This window comes from Cylas formicarius, unplaced genomic scaffold (genome assembly GCF_029955315.1).
Source record: "Cylas formicarius isolate icCylForm1 unplaced genomic scaffold, icCylForm1.1 PGA_scaffold_6__28_contigs__length_40554024, whole genome shotgun sequence".
NCBI classification, from domain to species: domain Eukaryota; kingdom Metazoa; phylum Arthropoda; class Insecta; order Coleoptera; family Brentidae; genus Cylas; species Cylas formicarius.
The window spans coordinates 16,951,590-16,971,468 of record NW_026844347.1 but is presented as its reverse complement, the minus strand read 5'-3'; the positions used below and the strand labels follow the sequence as shown (position 1 = coordinate 16,971,468).

Below are 19,879 nucleotides of genomic sequence, written 5' to 3'. Positions count from 1 at the left end.
AAGTTTTTGTAATGTTCCATTTGCCGTTTAGTTCTATCATAAGCAAACGGGCTGGTAAATTTTGTACGAAACTTTCATCTGACAGAGGTATTTTTAGGGAACGTGGCCTGTCAGAGCCAACATTGATTTCTGCGATGATGTGTTCAATATCCGGTTTGCCGAAAAGAAGTTACTATATTTTGGGGTCGTTCTTGTCATGGGTAGGTATACTGGGGAAATTCAGCAGCAAATTCAACAAAAAATATTTTTCAGATGTGTAGCTAAAAATATGTTAAACCATTAAAAATAATGCCCCTTTATAGTCTGCTGAGACTTTTGTGTTCCAGCTTAACAACGTGTCAACAGAATCTGAGCTTTTTTGGGAGAATGTGACTCAACAAATTAAATGAACTAATTGACAAATTCAAAGATTACAATGTCAATAGAACTTCTAAATTAAGGTTAAAAGAGTTTTTTTATTAATAAGTGTTATTATTCTTTTGACGATTTTCTCAATTATGAAGTGAATGGTGCTTAATATTCTGCGCGCGTTTTATGTATTGTAGTCTTTGATTTGAACCATTGGAATATGCTTATTTATAAAGTGAACAAGCTTCCAACGAATTAGTCGTAGATTTTTTATACTTTTATTCCTTTTACATTTTATTTTTTTACTGAATACTCCGTCATTACAGAAGTTTTTCCTTAAATTAGTATGTTAGTAAGTAGTTAAGAATGATAGGGGCACTCTAATTCAATCCCCGCCACAAAAAAAACATGAAAAAATGCAGAAAGTTTTTTTATGATACTAATATTTTATTGCCCTACCTATTTCGTTTTTAACATAAAAAAAATAGAAACATTATTAATTAATCAAATTTTTGATAAAAAATTACACTCTATCTTAAACAAGGAATCTCGCCCTTAAGTTTTTTTGAATTTTCAAATATTCAGAAAGATGGCCAGATACCAGATTTGGAAAACAAACCTATTTAGTTCTTTAGTAATTCTAATACGACACACAACATTAATCAATACTATATATTGTATATTATTTATAGCTTGTGTTTGTTAGTTTATCAGTTTCTAACACTGCGTATGAAAATTATACAACCTTTGTTGTCTCTACCGCTAGGATCAATTCAGGCAAGATATGCAACCAAAGGTACAATTTAAAATACAAGAAAAACATGGCGTCAATAACATCCGAATATGGGGTTTCCGAGGATAATTCCTCTGATTTTCACGATACATGGGACGACGCGTACTTAGATAGGTACTCAGAAAACAGCGATAACATGTTTGCTTTTAGTAAACCATCCAATTTAGCAAATAATGTAATTAACAGACAGGTAAATTTGTGTGCATTAACCTCAAATGTTGGTTATTTTCAAAGCCGATTTCAGACTTACGGACGATTTACCAAACATCCTCGAGCAAAGACTGAAAAAGCGTTTCATAATATCCATACGAAGTGTAGATACTCGTTAAGCTCTCTTATTAAAGACCCCGAGGCGCTGTAAGTATAATTTACTTATATCTGACAATCCTTTGCAGTAGCACTTTTAGGGGACACATATTTATGGGCTTTACAACATGTGGTCAGTATTTTCTGAGTTACACTGAAAGAGTGTATGACGACCCAAGACCTCAAACTGTCAACAGGACCTACATGTTTAATGAGATGTATGAATATGAGCTTTACATTTGGAGGTTTCTTCCTGGATCTCATTTGCAGTTCACTTCAAAGCACAAGATTTTTAAGCACCTCAATGGCGCCATCGCCCTTGATAAAGTCATGTTTATGCAGTTCCCTGGCAATTTGCACAAAATAGTTTGCTATGGTTTAGAAGAGTAAGTAAATAAATTCAATTATAATTGACTATAATATAATTGTTCAATCTTAATGTTTAATTGGGTTTTAAAAATATCAATGTAGCTGTATTGGCCACCTTCACAAATAATGTATATGCAATAGTGTTTATGTTATACCAAAATCTTCAAAAACCAAGAAGCAAAAGGAGTAAAAACCTTAAAATATTATAAAAATAGTATTATGAAATAACCTCCCTTGTTTGTCTTGTCTAGCTGTCTCCGATAGTCTGATCATTTTTGGGTCCAAATAAACTGGTTGGCATATCACAAAGTGTAATGATTCCCTAATGTTGTCATTGAGGGAAACCTAAAGGATTAAATGACAAGTTGAAGAAGGAGTTAGAATTCCTTAAGTAAGGCATTACCCAAGAAATTACTATAAATTTTTGCGTTTTTCTTAAAATCTCAAAAATAAAAGGGAACATTGTTTTTTGGAAGTCTAAGAGAGCAAGGTGGTGGAAGGAAATGTAGAAAAGAGTGCCAATAAGTTAAACAAGGGCAAATCTGATTACCTAGTTAGGTCCAATAAATAAAAAGAAATGTTTCGGGTTAGGTTTGCATATTGACTACAAAATCTTGTTAAATTAACAGAAGCAATGTGACAGTGCTTAGGTTTCATACAAAGTTCTCCTTAGTTTGAAATTTAAAATATGTCGGTTGCTGTTAAGCATTTTTGTAGACAAAAAAGTTCTTTGGAATATAGCTTTTAACTGTTGCTTAAACCTAATGTTAGATACTGTCAATTACTCGTCTCAAATTTGTTGTCTTATCCACTGAACCAATACCTGTAGTTATATCTGACAAACAAATAAAGGAGTAAGAGGAAGGGTCCTAAGATGGAACCTTGTGGCACCCCAGATGTAATATGTACCTGACAGATGTAATACGTAATATACAGTGCATAGACTATATAGATTATGACAATAATGTTCAAATAACAACTGACAGCAACATTATGGTTTATTTTTATTGGGAAAAAATCGCTTTTATGTTTTCTTTTTTTTTTTCATTTTCAATTTTCAATCAATTTTCGAATAACAATAATAAACCGATTGCTTTATTTAAAACCATATAGTTGACGGCTACAGCTGCAATACTTAATTTTCAGTGCGCCCTACTTATCTCACGACAGATTTGATGTTAAAAAATGTTCAGTTCGCGTTAAACCTTTTTTAAAAAATTTACTACCCAAAAGCAAAAAAACTACCGGATTGTTTTACATAATCGAAATAGAATTCTATCCTTTACCTTCCAGTATACATAATCCCGTGGTTCACATAAGCATCTTAACTCTGCCATCACCGAAAAGCTGCGTTCACTGCCATGGGAAACCCGTCGAAGGTAACTTCACCGTCCCATGGGCACACTGGTCGAATTTCTAGATAAGCTGGCCTAATAGGGGTTACCAGAAATTATGCAAGGCTCCCGACTACTTCCGGCAAAAGGCTATAGATATAAATATATTTTTTGTTTTAATACTGTGTACTTTATATGTGTGTACATACCTATAATAGAACCAACACGCATTTCAGCAAAAAAAACTAACTCCTACTATTTTTTAAAAGAAAAATCGGAACCGAGTGAGTGTAATTCGGTAATCTAAATTTAAAGAAATATCAGGTGTTTTTAATAAATTAATTTCTAATGGGAACAAAAAAAACATTTTTTAATAAGAATATTTTTTTAGCACCCTGTATCTCAGAGAAAATGCAACCCGCGATCCAGGTTTACTTTTTTCAGGAAATCAAGAAAAAAAAAGTTAATCTGCCAAGAGAAAATGCTTTATATTATTTTTTGAGGTTCTGGAACGGCCACTAGAGAGCGTAATTGTCATTTTGAAAAATTTTCTTACGTTAATGATCCTTCGAGTGAACACTGACTTAAAACTGAGACAAATTCAAATCTTATTACAAAACTTCTGGATTCCTCCTGCGTCGGTTTTTGCTGGGTCGAACTTGCTGACGTTTCGCCAATCATCCTTTTGGCTTCTTCAGAGCTTGGCTGAAACATCGACAAGTCAGCAAGTTCGACTCATCAAAAATCGACGCAGGAGGAATCCAGAAGTTTTGTGAAAAGTATGTAGCCTGTGGAAGTTTCTTTGAAAAATTCAAATCTTTTCTGTTAGATACTTTTTTACTCCTTCTCTAAAAAAAAAGTGGAAATAAATGTTAATGATTTTAAAAAGGTTGAATGGATTCGATTAAACTGGGAGTCATTAAAAAAGGTTTTTCTTAAGCTAATAAACGTGCCCCGAGTGCGATGATTGCAATTGAGTGCGCTGCCACCAGATGGCGTTCTATGGGATAATGGTAAAAAATATTTTTTTCAAAAAAATCAATGCAGCGATATAAATTTTCGTAGTCATTAGATAGTCAAACAAGAGTCCAACAACTCAGTGGAATCCACGTGTCAATATTTTTATCCTAACTTAAAATATGAATAAAAGAAGTGAATTTTGGTAAGCATCTCTACTGTGCGGTTTGTTATTGAAAAAGTTCGTTGTGCTTTATTACTACGTTGTGATATCCTCATATTTTGTTTTGTCTGAGCTTTAAGCTAGTGTTCACTCTAAATATCATTGCAATACGAATATTTTGCAGAAAACGAGTTTTAAAATTCCAGGTGGCAATTGCGGACTCTGGTGAAAATATTGTGCGAACCCTTTAAATTTTTTATTTTAAAATTACTCAAAACGCAACAATTTTAAAAATTCAATATAAAAAATGGAGCAAACTGGGACAATATTTTCTTATTGGTCTCTTTTTCAGAATCGTAATTTATATTTAAAGTCGGAAATTTGGTGGCATCAATATTATTTTATGAACTTTCTAATTTAATTTTTTAAATATTAGTTATTTGAAATGGAATAATGTATTTTCTATGAAGTAGCAGATCAGGATGTTCCATAATAATATGCGAATATTTAAGTAGGTGAATCTACATGAAAAAATTATGATAATTTTGTAAATAAACTATTGTCCGAAAACTCTGTCCATGCAACAAAAATTGATGCAATCCCAAAAAAAATCTGAAAATTTGGAAAATATATTTCATGCCATATGAAATATAATCTTCCAAAGGTAAATATACAAGTAAAACATAGTTAGTTTGGTTTACGGTAACATCTTGGTGATACCATTATATCAAGCATATTCCCTTTTGTCCGGTATTCCTTTATTATATTTTGTATATGTTTTATACAACTTATCCAATTTTTTTTGGTAACTGTCTGAAGAGCTTCTTTCCAAATGGATACTACTGCAGTATCATCGTGCCTTGCCTCATTTACAATATATTTATTAAAAAACATGTTGCACTGAGCCCACTAACACTTGCTGACCTATTTCAGTAATTATTTCTTTTATGCCATACGGCAAGTTTTGTTTTGTAATTTGACAATTTTTAACAACTCACATTTTCTGCGCAGTTAAAATACTGAGGGACCTTCTCTCTTGGTTTTATGGCCGACTATGCCATCGCAAACCGTACGACCATAATTACGGGTTAAAGTACCCCAAACGAAAACATAATTTATAGCCAGCTTGTTTAGAAACTCGACATGTGGTAGTCGGCTTCCTGTCGGCACTTAAAACTCACCGTTTCTCCCGTTTTAGATCTTGTTCATCGGGGATGGTGCGCGAGGCACGGTTTCGTGGTCCATTTCATGTTCTCCATGACACCGCCTGCCCCCGCGTTCGATCCCCACGTCTCTATGAGCTTCCCCGACCATTTGGTCATCAACACCGTCCACCACATCTACATCGTAAACGTAGATACGTCCGAACCGGTCCAGGCGACCGCCAACCCGCTGTTGGACGCGCCCGCCAAATGCAACCCCGCGGCATTCGCCAGCAGCGACACATTTAGCGAATTGTCCGAATCTCCGAGCGATCATTTCGGCTACAACAGCGTGGTGGACTCGATCCTGGAGGACTTCAACGAGTACGATCTCGAGTCGAACGAAGGTAACAAACCGTTCCACGAGCTCAATATTAGTTGCGAACCGTTAAACGTCACCGGCAAAAGTTACCACAACGCCCTCGTCCAAAACATTTTCGATCCGAGGATCAAACGGCTCCAGAATCCGATCAAGGTCGGCCTGACGTCCGAGAAGAGCAAGATCGATAAAAAAATCGCCGAGAAGGCGTACGAGTTCATCGAGGAGAACGAGAAGTACGAGAAGATCAGTCTGTTCCGGAAAAAGCGGCTGGCCGACAAAAAGTACGAGTTCTCCGAGGACAACACGGAGAACATCGTGCCGTTTCACATATTGAGACGGGAGCGTCGCTACTTGTACCGGTCCCAGGGGCGTTGCGTCCGCTCGCCGGATACCAGCGCCCTCTTTTTGAGTCCGCGTTCGTCCGGGTGGCGCTCGCCGATGCAGAGTCCGAACTCGCGCAACGGCCAGTTCTCACCCGGCGGCGCGCGCAGCATTTACCCCCACCATTCCAAGTCGCCGGTCAGTCCGAAGGAGGCGGCCCGCAAATTCAACGTCTACTCTCCGAGTTTGGACAGCGACTGCTCCGATTCGGACAGTAGACTTATTTTACGGGCTCCGGTTAACTGTTCCGCCGATTGTCGGTTTAACCATGGACTGCTTATAGTGGACCCGAAGGTCGAGAGCCCCAAGTGGATCAGGAAAGTCGTGCGTCGCTTCTCCAACGGCGATTTTGAGAATAGTTCGCTGCTGTCCGGTCAAAGTCGAGGTAAGCGATAGCGGCGATCATTTTAATTAGCATTAGTATCGGTAGGTTCAATTAAAGATATGCCAAACTCAATAGCTATACAGAGCGTTCAACCGTGACGAAGTCGGTGAGGTTGTTCCGCCTGGACGACAAGCATTTGTGCCCTCTCTTAAGGGTCCAGAAGCCAGAAAGACTTTTGAACGTTAGAATTGGAGAACATAGGTCAGGAATCTGGTTTTTAAATCGCATATCAAAGGCTCTCTTTTTCACTCATTTTAATGCGTTCTTTTCTATCCAGTTTCAAAAATTTGTTTGAATGAATAAATGGTCTTTGAAAGAAAACGTCCGTGCTGTGCAAAAAACACATAGCAATATTTAACGAGGTGTTAATTTTTTTAAATAATGTAAATTTTTAAATTAATTTAAGTATATTCGCACGGATTTGTTTGAAATTTGGAAGCGCCGTTTCCAACTAACTAACTAAATAAATATCAATTTTTAATATTATTAATAACGTTAATTTAATTTCGATACTTTCCTGACGTAGTATTTACAAATCTTCGCATTCTACTCTGTCCCTGCTTACATACTGAGGGCGGAGCTAAATCTTGTCTTGCATGACTGTGTCCCATATTGATGAAAGGTAAAAAACTGAGTCACAGTTAAAAATGTGTGGTTGCTTATACATTTTTGTGGCTTTTTGGATTTTTCTTTGGCAGAAGAATTGATTACATGCAAGAATTTTAGTTTTGTTGAATAAGATTTGATGAGTTTATTTGTCGTAGTCTTAAGACTGCTTCATGTTCTATTAGCCTAGTTGATATTTTTCATCCTGTCCCTGCAATGACGTTGTGTATGTAAGAAAGGCAACTGCGAGGTTGTGGTGAAGTGTATCTTGTGATGGAACACTTAATAAGTCTAATGTGGCTAAAATTACTCGGGTTGAGATAGTTTTACAAATTTGTAATCAAGAGATTTTATAACCGATGACCCAAAATAAATGATTCCGAAAGCTACACTTACCACCGTTTTCAGTCCTTACATACCACATCTTTGATACCAGCAATTTACAGCATTCCATAAAAATAGTTTGAAGAAACAGGACGAAAAGAATCAACTATTTTTTCTTAGTTCCAAGGCTCTTCTAGTCTAGATGATATTTTTCGTCCAGTCTCGGGTATAAAGTAAAATGCGAATTTCAGAAAGAAAAATTGACGAAACATCAGCAAATTCGATTTATCAACAACCTAGCAGAAGGAAACCAGAAGATTTATGAATAGTATTACAGTAGCTTGTGGAAGTTTCTTTGAAAAATTGAGATAAAGCGACTAAAACTGCTACATTTTTGTCTCTTGAATTTTTCTCATATCTTACTTCGTTTGCAAGATAAAAATACAACTCACAAAAAGTGTTTTATTGCATTTATATCAATTGCAAAAAACATTTTTCAACATTCGCAAAATATTTGTGAACAATTCAACTAAAAATTACAATATTTGTCACACAAAAACTGTTGAAACGGACCACCTCCAGCTCGCATGCAGGAATCTAATCTTTACTTCATATTTCATATTGTTGAAAATCCCAATCTTCAAACATTTCTTCATCTTGTCTTAATGTCTTCAACTTAGCTGGTTTCTTATTGATTAATATGCAAGTCATGTTTAAAATCTTCTGTAAAATATTCAGAATAAACACGACAGTATTCGCTAGCCCATTTATCTTCATTTCTCCCACTCAATGATATTTTCTTACCAGATTTTAATTCCTTATTATGCTGGGTGGACCAAATTTCAGGGGAGCTATTGAGATCTTGAAAACCGTTCGAGATACAACGTTGCGCATTTTAGTGCTTAACTTAAAACAGTTTCAAAATCTATAAAATTCCATCTGGAAAAAACTGAAACTCGGCATTTCTAAAATTTTTCCTGACATTTTTTTACAATTTTTTTGAAAGCAAATGACACTTTCTCATTGCAACCTTTTAAGTTAAATTAAGTCTAAAGTCTATAATTTATAGTAAAAAATAACTGACACTTTAATAATTAAAAAATAGATCAAAACTGTTTGATATAAATGATCACCAAATTTTAATTTATTGTCAATTCAATCATTAAGTGTGATACATGTTTTTTTTTTCAGAACGAGGTCCTCTTTCAAAACAATTAGAAACGGTTAAACGGTTTCCAAGATCTCAATTGCTCGGTGCCTAGGACCCCATTATATTTACTGGTCTTGTGTCCAATGTAGGAAAAATTTTCAATTTTTCAACCCTATACGCGGAAAACTATGGTGTTTAAATGTTTATAACCATTAAACGTTTAACACAGGCATACATAATTAAACTTTTTGACAGATATTGTTATTTTGAAAACTGATTTTATATAATTTTTCTATTCTATTCTATGCATTTATTTGTATCACGTAAGGATTTTTTGCAAAAAGACAAAAAAACGATATGTCTAAAATAATTAATTTTTTTATTCAGTAAAAAAGTGAACTCTCTGTTTAAAACGTAAAAAAATACTTTGCTCAGAGTTTTTTGAATGAAATCTTTTCTTTTTTCCAGAAAGCTGCGTTGTCCCGATATTCGGCTGGATATTTTTAAGGGCATATTCAGATTAACATCCCGCAGTAGTCCGCCATCATTTCCTTAATGTCCTGGTGAAACCTCTCTCCCTGTTCTTCACTAACTGCTCTAAGATTTTCAGGAAAATAGTTCCAATGTAAAAAGAGGAAATGCTCTTTCAAACTCATATTATATTATTATATAAACCCAGGCTTTTTTCTCGACATTGGTCATTGTGTTTTGAAAATCATTGTCTTTGCATAATGTTATTATCTGCGGCCCAACAAAAATTCCTTCTTTTATCTTGGCTGGAAGAGGTGGCGGTAAAAACTTTTTGAGGTCGACTAAGCTATCTCTTAATACATTTTTGCTACCCGCTGTAAGACTTGTTCTAGAGGCCTATTTTATTTGAGTCCAATATCTATCTCTTGCCTGACTATCCTACTCACAAATAGAGCATGGAAATTTTGTATAGCCCCCACTGTTGTCCTAGGAGCATGACTTTAAAGTCACCACAAAGTATCCACTGATGTTCTTGGTAGTTTATTTTCTTCAAAAGAAGTCCTACATTAACATACGTTTCTTTTAAATGTACCGAATGTGCAATAGGAACCAAGGCCAGTTCCTTACCATTGTGCTATAAAACGCTTTACGCTTACTTGAGTTAATAAAAAGGCGCCATTCTTCTTGTATATATGTCACATGAGTCACTACACTACACTATCGGTCCTTCATGGCATTGACATAACTCTTTCGCAATCAATTCGAATGCATCCATTGGAAATCTGAGTTATCAGGGTCGAAATTAGATTCCTCTGATTCTGACGGTATGATGTTTTCTAGTTCTTTTGTTGCGGTAGATATCGGTATAACTGGTCGAATAGAAGAGTCAAGATTGGGATACACAATTTGTTTCTTATTTATTCTGTTGAATCCTTGAACATCACACGAACAAAAATAACAATCATTACTGTAATTCCTAGGCTCTCGACATATCATAGGAACACCAAAGCTTGAACATTTCTTCCTACCTTTTTGCCAGTGGCTTAATGCTTCAACGTAAATGGAACAAACAGTATGAGGGTCCCAGGACTTCTCTTGGTCGCCAATTTTTACTCCAAAATAAGCGTAGTATACATTTTTCACAAAAGTTATACTTTGTCTTTGCTTTACTACGATATAACCACAACAGATATAACAAAAGTTATGCGGATTATTCATATAATGTCAATAAATATGCAACAACGGAGACAACAGGCGCGAACACAGTAGGACGACGAGCAATACAATCAAACTGCGCATAAGCAGATTACAACGCTGTATTGACGTTTCTGCAGAGAAATCTAATATATTCCATTGTGGCCAAATCACATTTAATTTCATAAAAATTAATTTAAAAATCAGGTCTAACACGGAACAAATAACATGTAACAACAGGTTAATAAAATAACATTTTTAAGATATAGAGCGCTATAAAAAAAATGACGTGATAGAACAAAAATATTGCGTTTTTTTTTGGAAAAAGGGCCGCCAAAAATATAAGCAAACAGCTTTCAAACATCAAAATCACTGTACACCTGTGTAGTTGATTCATTAATATTTTTCTCAAAAAGCTTGATTTTGGTAGATTACCCCAAAAATGTTGATCATTATTCATTCATTTTAGATGACTACAACATTCCCATAGAAATCCCCCTGTTGGTCCAAAGCCTCAACGAACAGCAAATGGACATCTTGCCAGACTGCAAGGCAGATCACGTACCCGAACGCCACATTATAGTTACTCAGAGATCAATGGACTGTGAACAATTTATGCAGAGACGCGCCCAGGCGTTGTGCTCCGAAGCCAAACTCGACTTCATGCACTGCGAAGATTATGATGTTAAGATAATTTATGTAAGTAAAAGGTGATCGGAAAATATTATTCAGTAGCTTCCATGTAAATTATTTATTTCTATAAATGTTGCAAAAAAATTGTTCCACGATGCAGAAAGTTTGCTACTTATTGCGCAAGCCAATATGCTGCAGTTGACTGATTCTTGGTAAGATTACAACTTCAGAAGCAACCAACCAGTTTGCATGACGCTGTAAAACTCTTACATCACTGTAGCGGTGTTTTCTCCAGAACTGTGTAATTTTTTTGTTCATATAATTTATGCGAACGGAGAGATGCTCTACATTTACAGTTTCCTTCTGCTATATGGGCAAATTACCATTAATTTCACTAATAATGGGTCTACTGTCTTGGCAAAAATCACTCGTTTTTGACGATGTTTATGTCAAATAACAAATATATCACAAAATCAATCAAAATTAATATAGTAGAGGAAAATTCGAAAAAAGTGAAAAAAACAGTAGTGGATTTAGGTAAAGAAAAGTTTATATATAATACAAAACGACAAAAAAAATCTCGGCAAGTAAAGGAAAATTAATTAATACTTTGTGTAAAATTTAGAAGTAGCTTTAAAAAAACTTTTTTTTCAGTCGATTTTTTATAACACCGATGTTTACTAAGCTACTCTTAAGTATGTAAAATTTAGTACGTATCTTGTTACCTGAAATGCCGTCTTTGTTGATTTTCGTAGAGCCGTCAGCTCTGTCTGTCGTAACTTACTGTGCTGTCAGTCCCAACTTCATCAATGTTATAAAGAACTTATACGAAAATGCTTCAGCCACTGTCAAAGCCTTTGACCGATTTTCAGAGGAGTCTTTGAATTTATACCTTTTTAAATATTTCTGCCAAACATTCCTTACTAAAACTCACAACTTCGTATTTTGTTCTATGCTTATACTTCAGTGGAGTTTTTTGTAGAAAAAACTGGATAATCTTGCATCTAGAGCCGGGGTGGATATCTGTGTAGGTCTAAAACTTAGGTCGTTTGTTATTAATCACTCATTTTTGGTTGCCATCTTAACGGGTTTCAGGAAAATGGCGTTTTTTTGTTTGTCTTATTTTGTGGTGTTTAGTTTTTGTTCAGTAGGTATTCTGTTAGAATTGACCGCAACATTAAGTTCGCATTATCTTTTAGAGATCCTTGTTATAGGAATATTTGCATAACTGTCATAACTGTAATAATGCCATTAACGTTTTTATCTGCTCGTAGACATTTTTGGGCCAAAAAGTCAAACCGGTCAAGCGCAGTAGTAAGGAAATTGAAACACAAAATATATGAATACCTTCGGTTGTATGCTGTACTGTGTAATGGTAATTAATTTATTATTAAATATATATTAAATAAAATTAGTGGTCAAAATAGTTTGAATTTGTGCTAGCACTATCATTAAGGGAGATAATTAATGGTTTTACATTATCCCAAGTTAACATGATTAACAAATTCTCTCCAACTGGTCTCTGATATTAATTCCCACTGAGTTTTAATTAAATCAATTACTTTGGCGGACATTTTTTGGTTTATATTATTGCGTTTGACTTTGTTTTTTAATTCGGCGTAAATCATTTCTATAAGATTCAAGTGGCAGTAGTAATTTAAGGGGTATATTACCGGATTTTTTTATGACCTCGTATACGAAATAAGTTTTATCATACGATTCTTCTTCTTAAAATTTCAACTAGTTATTTTTTTTGTATAAGTATCTTGAAACTAAAGATCATGCTAACTAAGAAACTCTTGCTGCTGGTCATTGATACCGTTTTAGCTAAAATGCGGTGATATTTACCATTATCACAAGCGATTACGTGATGGGATATTCAAAAAGTTCACTTGTCATGACTTGATGGTAGTTTAATGAGCAGTTATGATGTTTTTTGCTCAAAGTAGCAAAGCGTTTGACACTCAACTTTCTCTCAAGCCACAATGTATAATGCAGGTACATTGAAAAGCAGTTTGATGAAGAATTTTACCACTCTTTCATCATCCGTATTGAACCAAGTCTCGTCTAAATAATACATATTTCGTTTTTCTTCACGAAGTTGATGAATTTAGTTAAATACTTTTTTCTGTGTTTTACCAATTGCCGCTAGTATATCTACCATTTTCTTTTAATTTCTGTTGTAATTATTAAAGTGACGCAATCTGATTATTCTTATACATCGCCAACACTTCCCCGCGAATCCTCTCTGCATCCTAGACACTTTCATTATGTCTTTGTCACATCGTTCCTTCCTTTCAAGTGAATCATTATCAAAGAATCGACGGAAGGTTGATCTTGCAATCCCAGTTAACGCCATTGCCCTCCCAGTGGCAGCTTTCATGTCCTCTGACGTTTTGACAAAACCTGCAAACAAATTTTGCCAGCATATAGAGAAACAGTATGATTGTGCAATTCTCCGATAATAAATACATAGTATAAATTTTCATATTAATTTAATTCATTCATTTTTTCTTTCAAATGGCACTTTCTTTTTGGTTCGTTACTCTTCTCACACGGGGTCTAAAGATAACAAATAATTTTTCAAAGAAACTTCCACAGACTACTGTAATAAATATTCTTTTACAGAAAATCTACACACACAAACCGATTCCTTAATGCATTGTTATATCACCATCCGGCGCTCCCTTGTTTACAGAGCAGTAAAACTATCTCAACCTGAGTCACTGAACTCCGAATTAAAATACCATACATCTGCTTTTCTCTAATAGTTTCCACATTAGGGATATTAGATATTAAGCGTACTATCACAAAATACTCTTTACCACTGCGATTCCACAACAACCGACACAGGAGGAATCCAGAAGTTTTGTAAATAATGACTGTAATCCCCCTAACGGTTTATGATAGGGCAGACAAGATCATTTATCGTGTGCTAAAAAGCCAGTCGATCAGTCTATTAAAATTTCATGAATGTACGTAAACGTGTGAATTGAGAGTTCGCAAGAACCAAATTTTTAGCATCTCGCATATATCCAGATCATTTCTTTAGGTAAGGATTTTTTTGGATTTTTCCCGCATTTCGCACCAGTGTGGGCCCACCCTTACCCCGCGCGTTTTGTTCGCAGGTGTGCCCCTTAAACGGGCTAATACTATGTCAGGCTGTGATCAAAATCGGGGCCGCGAAGGCCTGTGACTCGAACCCAAACATCGAAAACTACACCGCTCATTTCCTGTTCACGTGGAACATAACTACGGACGCGTTCGACGTCATCGAGCCCGGTGGCGATAACAAACTGTTTCCGACGTGGGAACGGCACGAGTTCCCGCCAGTGAAGGTGCCCCGGATCTGCTGCAACGGCGTGCTGGCAATGGGTTACGACGTCACGGAGTCGTCGAAATATACCCTCAAAGATCACCGGAATGAGTACGAGGTGTGCCTCAGAGACGGTCTCCTGTGGGCGGGAGTTCAAGTCGTTCGCAATCGACCCGGTTTTCCAACCGACGAATATTTATATGACTCCGGGGAGTGGTGGCAAACGTAAATGTATGGTTTACGTCGTTATATGTTTCCTATCGATCATTACGTGCCCATGAAGCTGGTATCTTGTTCGTGGATCGGGCGAATTCCTTCAACCAACTAGTTACTTCGGTTCAGTTGATTGGTTTGCGCTAATTCTTGAACGACCCTTAAAACTATGTATTTGGTTCGAGGTCCTTCATTCATAACTTGAGTGGTTAGTACGATCAAAATCAGTCGTGATAACAGTTCCGGAATAGTTTGAATTGAGGAGCTGCGTCCATTTTTAGTAGGCACTTTGAACTAAAAGCGACATCTCTTAAACACGGGTGGTCAATTAACTCTTTCAGGTAAATACAAATGCTAGAGGGGCGGTTTATCTTTATTTCTTAAATGTCAAGCTAAAAAATTAAGTGTACTTCAGAAACAGTGCAATGCAGAAACAGTTATAGTTTTATCTAATTATTGCTAAGGTTGCAGTCAAAATATGTGGTAAAACTAACATCACTGACTAATGAATGCATAAATCATTAAAAAGAAGCGTTAGAAAAAAAATACATTTACAAATTTCACTTAAGATAGACGAGTGAAAAAATTGTGATTTTTTTTTGCTTCAGACTAGTTGTTTCTCCAATTTCTCTTTTTTCTCCGTCACATGGGTTGGTTAGGTTTTTTCAAATTCTTCTTCGGAATTTGGTTTCGTTTTGAATATCTCTTAGAATGTCATTGTCGGTCAAATTTATCCAAGCAATCTTTTAGTTAGTTCTTCTTGTAGTAACTTGTTGATGCTTTCTGATTTATATTATCCCATTTTCCTCTTTTCAGTCCTTAACATCCTCTGTGCTTAAAAGGGGATGTGTCTAGATTAACTACAATCGGTTTTAGGTGGTTCTGCCTTAGTGTCCGATATTTCTGAGGCCACAATTTTTTTCAGTAATTTAAAATATAGCGAAAATTTGTTTATCTTCCATGCACGATTTCTGTGTATCCAACAAAAGAACAGCCTTAGATGGTAAGTTCTTCAATTTTACGTTCCTTAATTTTAGCCAGCAAAACAGCTTTTTACCTGTTATTGATTACAAAAGTTGTACTCTTACCTTTAGACTTTTCTTTAAGGACCCATAAACAGTTTTGTTTACTTCGGAAAATGCACCGAACTTTAGAGTTTTGCCTTTATTTCAACTTCTATCAGATGCCCAACATGCTCAACTATTTTCTTATGTCGATTTCTCCCATCGATAATCTATTTCATCGGTAAATTTAATTCTTTATATAAAACGAATGCATTTGCAACCGCTGCATCAACAAAATAAAAAAAGATTGACTAAACTTTCGATCGATCTTATAAAACATTTTTGGTTTTCGCCAAACTTATCAACGAAGTTGATATTTTCATATCTATCGTTTCTGTCTTTCCTGGAACTTCTTGGATCATGAAAATTTGATAATACATGGACGCTTCGCTTGTATCGTCATTTTGTTGCTACCAATTCCATATTTGAGGTAAATCCTTTACATTATTCAAATGCAAATTTGAAAGGACCCAACTAAAACGTTTTACAGACAATAAAGAGTTAGTTTATAAATGGATCATGACAACTGAGAACTGCTTCACAAGTTTATCGAAAGAAAGGTTTTTATTTCTTGTCTGTTTTTTAATTGGGACCGCAAAAGAAATAGCGATCAGTATTGAGTTCCATTGTTCACTGGAACTGTTTACGATTGCTTCTGGGTCAGATGGGGCGTCTATACCTTCAATTTCCTCTATAAGGGCCTCGTATGACATTCCTTGTAATCTAAATGGTAAGGGTTCCATTAGCGCCTGTTATTATTATATTTTTCTTTATTATAGTGAGATGGTACAAATGTATTTTATTTCTAAATCTAGGTTTTCCCACCTTACATGTGGGAAAACAATATTAAGAAAAACAACAAAATCGTGCTTTTTCGGAAAATATCTATTTTCAAATACATCTTGTTTCTAATAAAACTTGACGCTTACTAATTTTTTGTTGAAAATGCATGCACCCTTTATTAGTGGTCGACAAATTGAGCCGCTTTTAGACCTCACTACAAATAGAAACTTTTTTTTGTACAGTTGATGTACCACTGATCTGACCCTGAAAGAGTTAAGAATGGTACCCGGCACTATTTCGAAAACTCATTATAATTGGGGTGCGCCTTCTTGAATATTAAATCCCGTTTTTTGAGAAATAATCGCATATTACAAATAACTAAAATAAACACTGTTTTAAAGCTCCAGAAATAAATGGTCAATAACTTCAGGATATCTAAATGCATTTTGTCAAACTCAGAGTCGTCGAAGAGGACTCCTACACCATCAACGCTGCCCCGGGCGAATTGAATTCAATTGCTTTTATCGCCGCTAGGGTACGTTTTACATCACTACAAATAAAATGAATTTATAACAAGAAAATAAGGGCGCCATCTTTGGGAATAGTTTCAAGATACCTTATTAATTTCGAGCAAAATGTATATTAACATATATTATACATATGTATAATTCTAATCATGAAAAACAATAACACAGATAAACATATTTTTTTGTGTTTTAATGTAGTACTGCATTGTATAGATTCTAACAGAATCAGTTGAGTTTTCAATCTTATAGAAATAAACACGAAACACGAAAAAGCTTTTTTTTGCAAATAAGGGCACTAAAATATACCATAAATAGCTTAATTTTATTGACACTTAGGCATCACTGTTTTTCATATTTTCTTTTCCTGAGCACACTTCAATTTTAAAGAGTTTGAAATTTGTGTTGACATGTGGGCTATATTCAATCATGAGTATTATTATTGATATCTTTAATAAAGTTTCTGTATTTTAACTGTAAATTTGTTTTCAAAAAGAACGAAAATTGAGATTTAATACTGGCAAGTGTACTGAAGATATTACTAAAACATAATTTCGAGTTTTTATTTCTTTTTATTGATATTATCGGTTGGGAAAAAGATATCGAAATACGGATTTCACTTGCGTGTTAAATTCTTATTTAACTGTCGTTTGTTGCAATAGAATAAAAGTGCTTTTTTTAGGGAAATAAACGCCCTCTAGTGGCGGTACAAGCAATCTAAATCGGTTGCTCAGAGCAGGGTTGATAGCCATGAAAAAGCTCTTGTCAACAACTTGAAACTTATTAAAATATGTTTTTGGAGTTATGGCAATTTTTTTTAAAATTGGTTGAACGCCCCTCACCTTTTCTTCACAGAGATAGAGCAAAGAGCAATAAACAAAAAACAAACGCGAAAACCATTTAACGAAAAAGAGGCAAATTTATCCCAGCATTACAAACATTAATTGGCCACCCGATACGTGCAGGTAGAAAACAAAAATGTCTTTCAGTTTATCGATTTAAAAAATAAATACAAGCAGAGTGGAAAATGTATCTTTTCGCAAATGTTAATGGAGAACGGTAAAAAAAACTTCCTGAAATTACTGATCAAATGAAGCGGGCCAAGTTGTAATTGTAGATCTATTAAAAATTGGACACTGTAAGTTGAAAACCTGAAAAAATGTTTAGTAGATATGTACTTAATATTATGACGCCAAATGTAACTTCAATAATTTAATATCTGTATCAGTATAACACTAACATAATGTGAAAACTCACCAGGGATATTCCTCTCTGACATCATTTGTAATGAAATAAAAATCACAAATGAAGTCAAAACTTCGTGAACTTTTTCCACCCATACACTGAATAAATTTGGGGACTTTTTCCACCCATACACTGAATAAATTTGGGGACTTTTTCGGCATTCAGATACACAACACGCTTTAGTTAACTTAGTTTTAACCGAAATAGCACAACCAATATTTTCTGACATGTCTATAACAAATAGGAATATATAAAAAACAATGACAAACGCAACGCAACACTTTTGGTCCATGGTACTTCTATCTCTGGCTCCTCAATTCCAAAGCGGTGTTGCCAGCGCCATCTCTGGTTACCTTAGTATATTTAGTTAGTATACAATGACTTTAAATATCAAAAAGTGATACCGCAACTTGGAATCGTTCCGGAACTGTTAATATAATCATTTTTATTACAATCGGGTTCATCATTCATATAATTGATACGAGGATTCAAGGAAAAACACAGCTGCCCTCCGGCGACGAAATTATTTCCAAATATCACTTCCTGAGAGCTGTTTTAGCGGTATTCTTAGCTAATCTGATCTTGTTAATGGTAAGTTACAACAATGGATTGTATAGAGATAATGTCCGCCTTGAGCAAATGTTAGAAAGTAAACTTTAATTGAAGAAAAAGGATTTTAAGAAGGGCCATAAGAAGGAAATGTCCCTACGAAGAGCTGATCCAAAATTTCTGACCACTTGTATAATAATAATACGAGTTTTCAATATAGGTAGTGAACGCAAATTTCTGAAATATTTACCTAAATTTGTGAAAGTGAAAATTAAGAATTCTCGATTAAAACACATGCATCTCTAGAGGAAATTTTAAAAATCTTGTTTTGGTTAGTTCGATTTGTATCCTTTTTAGCCCACCGCGATTGTGAGCTTGGTTAAATTAATTTTGCTAAGTGATTCATGAGTAGCATTACGTTAGATGATCCTTTTTCGTCACCTATAATTTATTAATAACGGTTTTCCAAAAATGGATCCCACTTTTGCCCATAGAAATGAAATGTACTATGTAAATTTTGTTATAAATCTATTAACCATAAACTGTATCAATTGATCGAAATACTCGAACGAGGTAATTTAATTTTAAGCATTATCAGTTCCGATTTAGTTTTAAGTTCTTTTCGCTGGGTACAACTTAACCGATGGGTTAGGTTTATTTGAGTAAGTTTTGAACTGTGATTTTTTATGTTGTGAAAGACAAACAATAAACATAGTAATTTGTAAGGCACGCGTTTTACTTACAACCGCCGTTTTTAAAAATTGTATAAAATATTTGACTGGTTGATTAGTCAAGGTATAAGCTCATTGGAACGGAGGAACTTTAAATAGCTAGAAACTCATACAGCGAAAATTAAAAACAAAGTGATGTCTCTGGAATTGCATTGGATAAATGTTATTAGTAATTTACAGTTATTTAGTATGTCTGAAAAGGGGTTTTGAATTAGGTCCATTTGAAAGAGTAACACACTTTCAGTGTGTTACTCTTTGTTCTTAAATTATTTTAAATTGTTTAGGAAAATAAGCACATTAAATCTATCTTTCGAATCAGGCCAATTTTCAAACCCCCAAATTTTCAGTTTTATATCTTTAATGGTTAAAAAAATAAGGGTGGTCATTATTGTTGACATTAGAACCTCTTTATATTTGTTTGGAAATATAACTTCCAATATCTAAAAAAAATTAACCTGTCACAAAAATCCAAAAAGCCTTGTATAGAATGTTTTCTCAAAAACCTTTGAAAAGACA

At 34.7% G+C, this 19,879-nt stretch overlaps 1 protein-coding gene across 1 annotated transcript; it reads left to right on the top strand.

Annotated features, from left to right (window-relative positions):
• Window positions 1-1,168: 1,168 nt before the first annotated feature.
• LOC132703484 (uncharacterized) lies at window positions 1,169-19,503 on the top strand. Its single transcript, XM_060672772.1, has 7 exons — window positions 1,169-1,331; window positions 1,386-1,498; window positions 1,549-1,833; window positions 3,110-3,195; window positions 5,469-6,560; window positions 10,775-11,004; window positions 14,067-19,503. The coding sequence occupies exons 1-7, from the start codon at window positions 1,170-1,172 to the stop codon at window positions 14,481-14,483; spliced, it is 2,385 nt and encodes a 794-aa protein (XP_060528755.1). The 5' UTR covers window position 1,169; the 3' UTR covers window positions 14,484-19,503.
• Window positions 19,504-19,879: the final 376 nt, after the last annotated feature.